Genomic DNA, 10,763 nt, shown 5'->3' with positions numbered 1-10,763 from the left:
TCTCGCTGGGTATCTCGCTGGGGAGCCTGGGAGGTTACACGGAGCGGGGGACATAGGGTGGGCCCTGGGGAGGGCTCGGGCAGGCAGCTGGGGGTCCCAGCCATGCTCAGGCTGTCTGTGCTGCTCTTTGGCCCTACAGGTTTCCAACCGATGGGTTCCTGCTTCTGGCCCTGCTGCTCTACGCACCCGTGGGGCTCTGCCTGCTCGTCCTGCGCCTCTTTATCGGCATACACGTCTTTCTGGTCAGCTGCGCCCTGCCTGACAGCGTGCTGCGACGGTGCGTGAGCCCAGCTCTCCCCAGGGCCTGGAGCTCCTGCTGTTGCCTGGGGTGTGGATGTGGTGTGCAGACATTGCTGTGGGGCAGCATGGGGTGGGAGGGCTGCCCTCGCCCATTTGGGGTCCTTAGCCATGGGGGCTTGGTTCATGCAGAGGTTTATAGGCAGCTGTGCTTTCGGGACTCTTTGTCCCCAGGACCCATGAAGATGCCTTCTCTGCCAAGACCAAAGCTAGAAATTGCCTCTTGAGTGCTCAAGGACTGATCTGAAACACTTGGATCAGTTGGGTATCCTGCTAAGAAATTCTGTGCGAGGCTTGCTGGCCCATACTTCATGCTGCAGCTACAGCTTTGCAGGCAGCCTTCAGCCCCAACTGCAGCCCCCCAACAATTCCCGTCTCAGACATCTGTCATATCGTTTCTTTTTTGTACCAGTGTCCTTTTGCAAGTCACATGAATTCCCAGGTCTCTGTTCTGTTTGTTGGATCTGTAAGCCAGCAATAGCTCAGACTGCAAGACTTGAGGAAACCACTTCCCTCCCCCCCAGGTTTATTGTACGTGTGATGTGCTCAGTGCTGGGCTTATTTGTGCGGCAAAGTGATCCCCGGCTTCGTGATGTCAATGTGAGGGTGTATATCGCCAACCATGTGACACAGTTTGATCACAATGTCATCAACCTTCTGACCTCATGTAATACGGTGAGTAACTTGGAGCTGAGCATGGCGGGTCTGGAAGTACCTCTCTCCAAGAGAAGTGCACAGAGAGCTCTTTCAGAATTTAGGTGTTGCCACGGTCCTCTTCAGTTCTTATTTATTAACTCAGGATTGCACAAGGCTTGAGGTTTTTTCCCATGGTTCAGTGTCACGCTTTAGGCTCTACACGAAAAAATAAAACAGGGCGAGGAGGAATGGGAAATGTTACAGTGGGTATTGATTTTATTGAAAGAGAGTGGGCAAATCCTAGCATTTATCTTTTTCTGGCCTTTCAAATAGCTGGTGTCAGAAGCAGGGCTGGTTGTGGGGTTTTCCCACCGTGTTGGGTGCTACTTCTGTGCGTGTGGAGAGCCGGCTGCGCTGCGGGGGAGTGCTGAGGGGAGCTGCATGGGGGGGCAGTGGTGCTCGGGTTATTGTGCTGGGCTGGTGGTTGTGTAACTTTCCCTGTACTCTTGTGAAATTCCTTATGTGTGGAGTTCCTGAATCAACAGGCTCCGAATGTGCCTGGGAGTGAGTTGGTTGTCCTATATCCTGCACAGCAGTAGATTTGTTCCTTACCCAGAGAACAGTAATTCTTGGAAGTAGTGTATCCTTTGCCAGGCGTGTCAGGAACTACTAGAGGAAACATGGGGAAACACGGTTGTCGCCCAGGGCAGGAGAGGAGTTCGTTTCTTTGGCAGACAGGGTACAGTCTGAACTGAAGATTAGGAATCAAATTCCTAGGGAATTGGGGCCAGAGCAGTTACTGAAGCCTGGCAGTAATGTGTTCTCGGCTACTAGTTCTTTTAGCCTGCAGGTTGCTCCCTCAGCCCCCAGAGGCATTCTTGCTGATAAGCAAGAACTTTGTCTCCCACTGTCATTTGGGAAAGTAGGCCTTGAGGGGAGGACAGGACGGCATTTTTTCCTTACTCTTGTTTTTCTTTGCAGCCTGCATTGAACGGTGCCCCTGGCTTCATCTGCTGGTCACGGGGATTCATGGAGCTGGGAGTAACAGGAAGCCGAGCAGAGCTGGTGGATTCCCTGAAGGTATATTCATCCCACAGAGGAAACCCACCACTGCTGTTGTTCCCAGAGGAGGCTGCCACCAACGGCCGGGCTGGCTTACTCCGCTTCAGGTACTAGGAATGGATATTCCTGTGGCGGGGCTGTTGTTGCTTTGTTTTAGCTTTGGGGTCATTCATTGCTGACTTCTTCCTTTTCAGCTCTTGGCCGTTCTCAATCTTGGATGTGGTACAGCCAGTTGCCCTACAAGTTCAGAGGCCTTTGATCACTGTGGTGAGTCAGGGACGTAGGGCAAGGAGGAGTTGTGGAGGCGTGCACTGTGCGAGCGTCTTGGTGATGCCGTTAACTCTGCTTCTGCTTTGAAGCCTATGGGTAGTGCAGCCTGGCCTTGTGTCCTATCACGCCAAGGACTAGCTTCTCAGTGCTAACACTTCTGTTCTTCAAGTGCCTTTCCCAGGGAACTTCCGCTAAGTCAATACTCTTTTTAGTTACACTGGCAGCTTTGATACACATTTTAGTGGCTTAGCTGTCTAACAATGTGCCATCTGGTTTCCATGACCATAGCGTCACTGTGTCTCATCTCTTCGTGAGCTCCCTTCTTTTAAAGTGCTTTGAAAGAATACCTTCAGCCACCTTGGAGAGTGGCTGATGTGCCAAAGGTTATGCACGGCTCTCTGGATTAGGTTCTTGAACTCATGCCTCCCAAATGCAGATATGTAACATGATGCAACATTAGCTTCAGAAAAGTGGCAAAGTTCATGATGGTAATACTGGTGCTGCTAAATAGATTGCAGTAAAACTGTTCTCAGCTTATTTACAGTGAGAGATTTTGTTGAATTTCTTATTTCTTGATACAATTTATGGATCTACTTGATTAAAAGACACATTTTATATTTGTCAGACATTTTAGTTGATTCTCTGTTGTCCATCTTTTTAAGGTAGTAGGCCACAGTGGACAGATTTAAAGCCACTTACCAGCCGGTCACAAAACATCACTGCCCATACTAAAACATCAGCATGCAGGTATTTTTAAAGTGAGATTCTGTTAGGGATTAGTTCTTTGCCCAGTGCTATTTAGTGCTTTTATCGGTGCTGCAGATGACAATATTGAGATCCCTGCTGGTAAAGTTCAGGTTAGTGAATAATGAAGAAGCTAGGTTATTGATTATCACCTAGTGAACTACTGATAGGTGCCAGTGAACGGCTGTTACTTGTAAGTCTAATGTGGTCTGTGGGTGCATAACAAGAGGAATATCTGGCAGGGTGAGGAACATGGTGTTAGCTGCATGTGTGCAATGATGAAAACTGCTAAAATGTTATGCGAAGCTTTGGTAACCCTGCTGCCAAGAAAGTGGGGCAGTAGTAGAAAGAGTTCAAGGAGGCCATAAGCATGATGCAGAATCCAGAGAGCAACACTTAAAGGGACTCAGCTTATCAGAGAAAAGGCAGAGAGATTGTTGTGGATAGCTGCTTGCACGTTGGAAAAGAGGCTTAAGAGTGGAGAATTCTTTTTTTTTTTCTGACAAAGCACGCAGTAGCAGTCTTTGCAGGTGCTGAGACTAAATGTTGGTACTGCACAAGTTCAGGTTTGGATTAAGATGCTGTTTTCTAATGGTGAGGATACTTTAAATTTTTGAATGACTACTCCAGAGAAGTGGGATAGCTGTCCCATTCTGGACTGTTTATAATGAATATCTTATCTTTTTATGGTTTTGGCTCCTCTGAGAAATTCTGAGAGATGTGACAAGTTGCATATTTGTCTGTGCATCCTTTCCTTCATGAATGTTAGGAAGAACAGCATGCATGTAACTGCAGATCTGTTTGAAGTTACTGGTTATAGTCACTTCTTCGCTCAGATTTTTACCTTCGGAGGTCGAGCAGGATTATTTGCCCTTCATGCACATTGGCTAAGTAAATCCTAGTGGATTTCTTATGTAATTTTAAACCATCAGAAAATTCCAAGTACTGGAGATGTGATACTTTGAACGGTTCGATCAGTGTTTTACAGAAAGCTTTCTTAGACACTTATGTGATATATATCAGACACTGGGCTGAGCAAACCACCAAATTTGGGTTTAAGAAAGAGTTTTCTCCAGCTCCAATTGGCTGGAACCTTGAAGGAGGGTGTTGTTCTGTGGCACAAGGCAGCGTAACTGAAGTCTGGCTATTGGCATCGCTATAAGGCATTGGATTGTAGGTTTCTTAGATCTGTTTATCCAGGAGATGAGGCTTCTTTATGTTACACTTGGTGGCTGTGGTTTCTGGGCTTTTCTCATTTACAGCACCTCTTCCCAGGCCATGGAATAAACCAGGCACAAGGCCTGTCTTGGAGCCACACTGCTTTGGTTGAGGACGAAGTCGTGTAAAAGAAGCCGAGGCAGCTACATCGCGAGCTGTAGATCTTGAGATGGTGTTCTCACCAGCTTGTGGAAAGTTTGGTCACTGCAGGATAAAAGTAACCAACTACAAAAATCCTAGGAACAACATCCGTTCTATAGCAAATTCTTTAGAATCATTGAAGAGTACAGATTGTGGGACACCTCTGGAGGTCTTTAGTTCAGCTTTCTGTTCACAGTCAGACTGGCTTCTGAGTATGGTCCAGCTGCTTGGGGCTGTATCTCGTTGAGAAGGATGGAGAGCCCACTGCTTCGGAGTGCCTGTTCCAGTTCTCTCTTCTGGCAGGCATTGCAGTACTTCTTAGGGAAAAGGTTATTTACTAATTTTTAGAAATAGAAAGAAAGTAATAAATTACGGCTCGCTTTTAATGATTTATCTTCAAAGAGAAGAGTTGTTTAAGACTTCACAGTGCAGCCTGTTTGGAAATGAAGAGATAAAGCTTATGGGGGTTGAGAAATTACATAGGCTGTTCCCATCAGAATAAGGGAGGATTGTTCACGATTCTAAGGAAGCGTTAGTAGGTCTTAAGGCATTTTCAGTCCTTTCTAAAGGCACAGTCTAGTAGAGAATGTGGGGATATTGAAGGAAAATCTTGCTGTCCTAGTGGGAGGAAAAGATGACTCAGAGCAGTGAAAACTTTGACTATATTGCTCTGCTTGGTGAAGACTAATGAAGGTGAATCTGCCCTGGGGCTTGCCCTCACTGTGCGCTGGGTTTGCCATTCCCTCTTTCCCAGTCCTCCACATCTCTCTGCCCACGTATCTGTTACTCGCTGCCATGGCTTAGCTGTGTTCTGTCGCCTGCTTCCCTGATGGAGACCTGACTAGCTCGTGTTTTGTGGGCTGCGATCTCATTGTGCTCTCCTCCCCAGAGTGTGGCTGACTCCTCCTGGATTACAGAGCTGCTCTGGACCTTCTTTGTTCCCTTCACAGTTTATCAAGTAAGGTACTATCTCTCTCTCTCTCTTTCATTTGGGGCAGGGTTTAGGGTGGGCAGAGAGCCTGATGTTTTTGCCGTTGTAGTAAGAGATCTTTTGGTATGTGCTAATGCGCACCCTCATCATGGTACCTCAGCATGGCTTTGTTCAGCATTATTTGGTCCATGCCAGGTCCAGCTTCTGGACCAGCTTCTGAAGTGGAGAGGGCTCTTGGTTCCTGCGTTCAGTTGGTAAAGGAGAGGAATCTCTCAGGGCTTTGATGTCAAGTTTGCCGGATGTATTTTTGAAGCTAGCTGCTTTGCTGTAATTCACCCCAGGGTTGCTCAGGTCCCATGGGTGATTCCCTGCAGGCAGCTCAGTCCTCTAGCGTCTGTCTCTTCCCTGCAATCCCTTGTGAATTGCAGAGGTGGTTCAGACACCTGTCTAGGGCCCAGGTGAGCCCAGACTGGCTGAGTAGCGTTGGTATAATAAGGGTCCATAGGCGGTGGAAGGGGCTTGGAGTCAAATTTAGGGGTTGGGGTATTTCAGCAAAGAAAAGTCTTGTGCTGTAGCTTTCCCTGGCCATATTCGGCTTGCATCTTGCTGATCTGTTTTCTATGCTCATGTAAATGGCAGTGTCTCCTCATTTGGGGCCTTTCTGGGAACTTAATTAGGAGATACTTCACAAGTTACGCTTGAGTGCTAATAAAGATTCAATGAGCTAGTTTTGTCTTCTGAGCTGTGCCTTGCCCTTAATTTTGCAAGCTAGTGGTGAGGTTTGACACTGTCTTGTGGGGAGAGATTTGGGGTGAGCAGGGAGAGCTGAGGTGGGAATAGCACCATTGCACTATTGATCCCAAATGGGGCTGGCTCCTCCAGCAGCCCTTGAAGCAGTCAGCCCAGTGCTGTTGTCCCCATTCAGGTGGATGCCGTCTGTCCCCAGACGAGCTGAAGAACTGAGTGAGGATTTTGCGCTCCGAGTTCAGGAGGTAGGAGGATAACGTGGGAGAGGGATGTGTAGGACTACTGCAATTTGGGATGGTCACAGAGGAGAGTGGGGTGCAAGCAGAGTTGCAAAGGGCATTTCTGGATGGGTGTATTTGTATGATGGGAACTCCGGCCCATACTTATTGCCCTTTATAATTATTCAGTTTTTCCATGGCCTATTTGCTACCTCCCATTTATTCTTTCTGCCGGTTATCAAGGCTCTCCCCATCCGTTTTAAACCTTTCACTCCCTTTTCATAATACCACAAATCAAATAAAGTGATTGTTTCTCCACCTTTCCCTTATGTGCTGGGTACTTCATAGCTCCTGTACCAAAGATCTTGTATCTCCCTGTCAGCCTGTTTTGGCAGGATGATACTGCCTACTCCTGGTCCTTCATGTGCTCCCTGCAACACTGAAATGCATCACTGAGTCCCTGGAGAAATCAGTTCCCAGTCCTCTTCCCCTCGCTATGGCTCCACGCAGGCCTGTACATCTGATACACTCCCCTGCAAGATGGGAATGCCTGGGTCATGCGTGTTGTGTGTTGTGTACATGTGACTCTTCTCTACATTTCTGCAGCTCTTGGCCATGGAGCTGGGTGTGGTATCCACACGGCTCACTGCAGCAGATAAAACTGAACACATGAAGAGGCTGAGACACACATCACTTCTCCCCTTTGCCCCAGGTAAGCGTCCTGGGTAGTGTCCTGACTATGGAACTGCCACTTAGGCTTTGCCTTTGGGGAGGCCTCAGTCTGCTTTTGGTTACTCATGTGTGGAGGGAAAGGCGAAGGCATGTTTGACATCCTCCTGGGGAGCAGGGGCTGCCTGTGTGCTCTAGGCTGGGGGTTGTAGCTAGCTGGCAGGGAGGGGACCACCACTCCTGAGCCACAGACATGATGGTGGTGTGCAGGAGGTCCGGCTTTGTTATCACACCAGTTGCAACTTGAAGGCCATGCACCTTTAGGCCACCTTGTTCTGCCCACTGTTCTTTCTCTTGCAGCCTCAAGCCAGCCCCTGGCAGCCAGGCCCAGGATGCCTTCCAGCCTGACTGGTGTTGCTCCTGAGGATGTGCGGATCACGGCAATGGCTCAGCGGGTCAAGGAGGTGCTGCCTCATGTGCCTCTGGAGGTCATCAGGATAGACCTGGGTAAGCAATGCCTGGGGTGTTGGCAGGGACTCACTGTCACCTTCCATGCCAAGTCTCTGTGATACCTGAAAGCAGAAACCTTGTCCCTGCTGCACTGTGGAGCACAATGGCAGCAAGGATGTGAGTGTCCTGATGTAGCAGCTCCCTCTCTAACAGATCGTCTTTGTCCCTACAGCCCAAACCAACTGTGTGGATACCACCATTGCCAACTTGCTGGAAGGGAGAGTACCCTTCTTCCCTGAAAGTAAGGAGGCTGGTACTGACCTGCCTGCCCCATCTGCCTCCCAGGCTGCAGCTGCTTCTGGCATCCAAGGCTCCGTAGCTGTGCCTTCTTCCAAGGTACTTCTGGTGGTTGTGTTGTCTCCTCTGGTCTGATGGCTTGCAGCCAGAACATGATGGCCTGTGTTCAGGACTAGCCATGATGTCAGGGGAGTGGAGCATTTTAAACCAGAGACCGAATTGGCATGCCAGGTCCTTGCAGAGCCGCTAAGGAGGTCTCCTGGCTTTGTTTGACTGTCTCCTGATGGCTCTTGTGCTTTCTGTTCCAGCCAGCTACAAAGCAATTTGCAAAGTCCCCTGTGGAGCGGCATCTGTCCTTGCAGGAGCGGAAACGAGCATTGTACGACTATGCCAGGAGGTGAGAGTCCACCCACACCTCACCCTGTCAGAGTCCCAAAACCCCATCCCCAGCAGTACCCAGATATGCCCCAAGCAAGGGTCAGCCCTCACTTTGCCTCACGTCCTCCCATTCCTCTCCTCTGGCCCAAGACAGCGGGGCTGAGGCAGTGAACCATGGCTGAAGGAGAGAGGAAGCAGATGTTTGTCTGCTTCGCCTCTTCCAAGCATGCAGCCCCTTGTCATTCTTGGGAAGCACTCTGTCTCCTGAATTGCCACTGGGCTTCTGGTTTTGGGGACTAGGTGGGATAGAAGCCAGAAACACAGCTGCTGAGGAATAGGGCTTAGCAAAGAAACCTCATTTGGTTCTTTGGTGTACTGGATTTGACTGCTAGAAGTCATTGTGGGACTATAGATTTCTTTGAGATTAGTGTTGATGCTATGGAACACTCATTTTAGAAAGAAGTTTGCTGTTTGGCAACAGGGACAGTGCAATTAATCTTCCTTAGTGTAAGTGGAGAATAACAGAGAACAGGGAGGGAGATTGACCTCTGTGCATGGTTTTGATGAGGCAAGTATTGGAACAAGTGTCCAGTTCTGGTGTCTGGGTCTTTTTTTAGAAGAGACACAGAAAATTCAGAATTAGTTTGGAGGGGAAGTTAAGTCTGTTAAACTTACTGTAAATGAGATGGCACACTATATATAATTCTGGGTGAAGGAACCAGGTTCTGAAAGGCTGTTTAATGTGGCAGAGAAAAGCAGAATAGTAACTAATGGTTAGAAGTTGTAGACAGACAGACTTTACACAGGTAACGGAGGAGTTGTTTCTGAAAAGGAAATTGATTAATCAGTGGAATAAGCTTCCAGCAGAAATGATGGCTTGTCGGTGCCTGGCTGACTCTTTAGAAGATGCTGTAGAAGATGGTAGAGATAAGGGAGTGTTTGGCTCAGTCCAGAGTGACAAGGGGCCTGCTTGCTGCAAGATCGGGTCTCCACTCCGTAGGGTCTTATTGTGAAGGGGACAACCCCTCTGGTGCCACGTGCAGGCGTTGCACTGAGCTTTGCTCCAGAGCCCTCCGGGAGAGTCAGGAGAAGATTGCAGGGGCTCAGGGATCAGTTAAACCTTTGAGATCCTGTGGCTTTTTGACACCGCATCTGCTTCTCCCTACTATTGAAAGTCTAGGAAATTCCCATGGTTGGAAGTTGAACCTAGACAAATTCTAAGTGCACGTTTCTAAAGGGCTAGCCCTGGGTGACTCCAGGTAGCTCTTAGTCAGCAAGAATTTAATTTAAACAGGTCTGTTTTTCTGAAAGATCATTTCAGTTTAGAGGAATTGCATCTCAGAATAGTCCTGTGGCATAGAGAATGTTAGACTCTGTCTTCAGAGCTGTCCCCCAGACCTTTTAACATGAGCATAGAGATGGCTGAGGGCTCTTGCTGGATCCACTAGGCATGATCTGTTCAACAGGAAAGAAAAGGGGGTGGAAATCCTTTCCTGACTTTGTTGCTCTTCCGCATGCCAGTCTTCTATGTCCCTTTTCTGAGGCTCTTCTGACTTCTGGCTAGAGAGTAGCGATCTCTATACTTCCCTGAGAGGAAGGGATCCCGACAGGATTTGGAAAGGTGATTGTGCTCCTCATCTTTCTTAATCCAAAGAAGGGCCTTCCTTACTGTCCTAGACTTGAGAGCAGGTATGTGTCTGTCTTAAGTTCTGAGTGACAGCAGCAACCCCTGTCACTCAGCCATTTCAAGCTCAGAAAAGGTTCGCAGCTCAAGGCTTGCTGAATGTTTTATTTTCATATGGCCCTCTGCCCAGGCTGCTGAAAGTACTGGCGATTCACAATGAGACATGGCTGTTCTCTGGGGAGGATTTTGCTCTTTCAGGACAGTTCGTTCCCCAGCTAGCCGGTGTTTAATGGCAGCACAGGCAGGATGTGGTGGAAGCTGGGCGTCTGTCAGTTCAGGTGGTGGTTGCAGGAGTCTGGTGGTCTTGCAGCGTCACCTCTGCGTTCTCCCACGTGGAGTCTGTCTTTGGCCCAGCACCTTTTCCTGCCTCTGGGGCCTGGAGTATCTGTTGTGCATATGTATCTCATCAAGACTGAGGTGTAAGGCTTAGCTTGCGTGTTCCCATGCTTGGGGACATTTATAGCTTTTTACCAACAGTCCACACTGCTTCCCATGTGCTTTTTAGCTTAGCCGGGTAGAATGTTTTGGACGCAGGCCGGTACCATGCCCAGACTTGTTGAACATTGAATGGCTGGGGCTCTGCTGGCAGAGAGAACCATCATGTCAGGAAACCTTGACTGGGAAACCTCTGTCCTGAAAGCCAGGCAGTGACTTGTTCAGGACCCAGAGCTGCTGCTGCCAGTCTCCAGCAGACTCGCAGCTCGGCCCGACTCAGCCCATGCTCGGTTTAATGCTCTGTTGGGCTCATCCCCAGCGGTGACTTTGTTTTGCCTTGTGGCTTTCCTGGAACAGCGTACTCTGCCTGCCGGCTTCACCCCAGCTTTCTTAGACTCTACACAGGCTTGAAAGGAAAACAGGGCCCGATTCAAGCGAGTGTGTGGGCTGGGGAGCATCCTGGCCCAGTTGCTGATGCAGCACCTCCAGCCGCACACCTCGAGAGCTGGGGAGGGTCGTGAGGGTCGCCTCAGCTGCCCGGCCCAGCCCTCCGGCCCCGGACCTCTCACCCCACCGGCCCTCTCAC

General features: G+C 49.1%; 1 protein-coding gene across 1 annotated transcript; it reads left to right on the top strand.

The window, feature by feature from the left end:
- The first annotated feature begins 125 nt into the window (after positions 1 to 125).
- AUP1 (ancient ubiquitous protein 1) lies at positions 126 to 8,167 on the top strand. The gene is made up of 10 exons (XM_009330260.1): positions 126 to 277; positions 822 to 972; positions 1,915 to 2,102; positions 2,190 to 2,262; positions 5,258 to 5,331; positions 6,225 to 6,291; positions 6,871 to 6,976; positions 7,294 to 7,440; positions 7,616 to 7,779; positions 7,989 to 8,167. The coding sequence occupies exons 2-10, from the start codon at positions 838 to 840 to the stop codon at positions 8,079 to 8,081; spliced, it is 1,047 nt and encodes a 348-aa protein (XP_009328535.1). The 5' UTR covers positions 126 to 277; positions 822 to 837; the 3' UTR covers positions 8,082 to 8,167.
- Positions 8,168 to 10,763: the final 2,596 nt, after the last annotated feature.

Source organism: Pygoscelis adeliae, unplaced genomic scaffold, assembly GCF_000699105.1.
Source record: "Pygoscelis adeliae isolate BGI_AS28 unplaced genomic scaffold, ASM69910v1 Scaffold438, whole genome shotgun sequence".
Taxonomy (NCBI): domain Eukaryota; kingdom Metazoa; phylum Chordata; class Aves; order Sphenisciformes; family Spheniscidae; genus Pygoscelis; species Pygoscelis adeliae.
Note: the sequence above shows the minus strand (reverse complement) of the source record. Positions and strands in the feature narration are given on the sequence as shown.

What these genes read in the sequence shown, in the direction of transcription:
- AUP1 (XM_009330260.1), top strand. Translation starts at nt 838, where the DNA reads ATGTGCTCAGTGCTGGGCTTATTTGTGCGGCAAAGTGATCCCCGGCTT. An exon ending in TTCTGACCTCATGTAATACG is followed by an intron (nt 973 to 1,914) that starts GTGAGTAACTTG and finishes TTTTCTTTGCAG; the next exon opens with CCTGCATTGAACGGTGCCCC. An exon ending in GGTCATCAGGATAGACCTGG is followed by an intron (nt 7,441 to 7,615) that starts GTAAGCAATGCC and finishes TTGTCCCTACAG; the next exon opens with CCCAAACCAACTGTGTGGAT.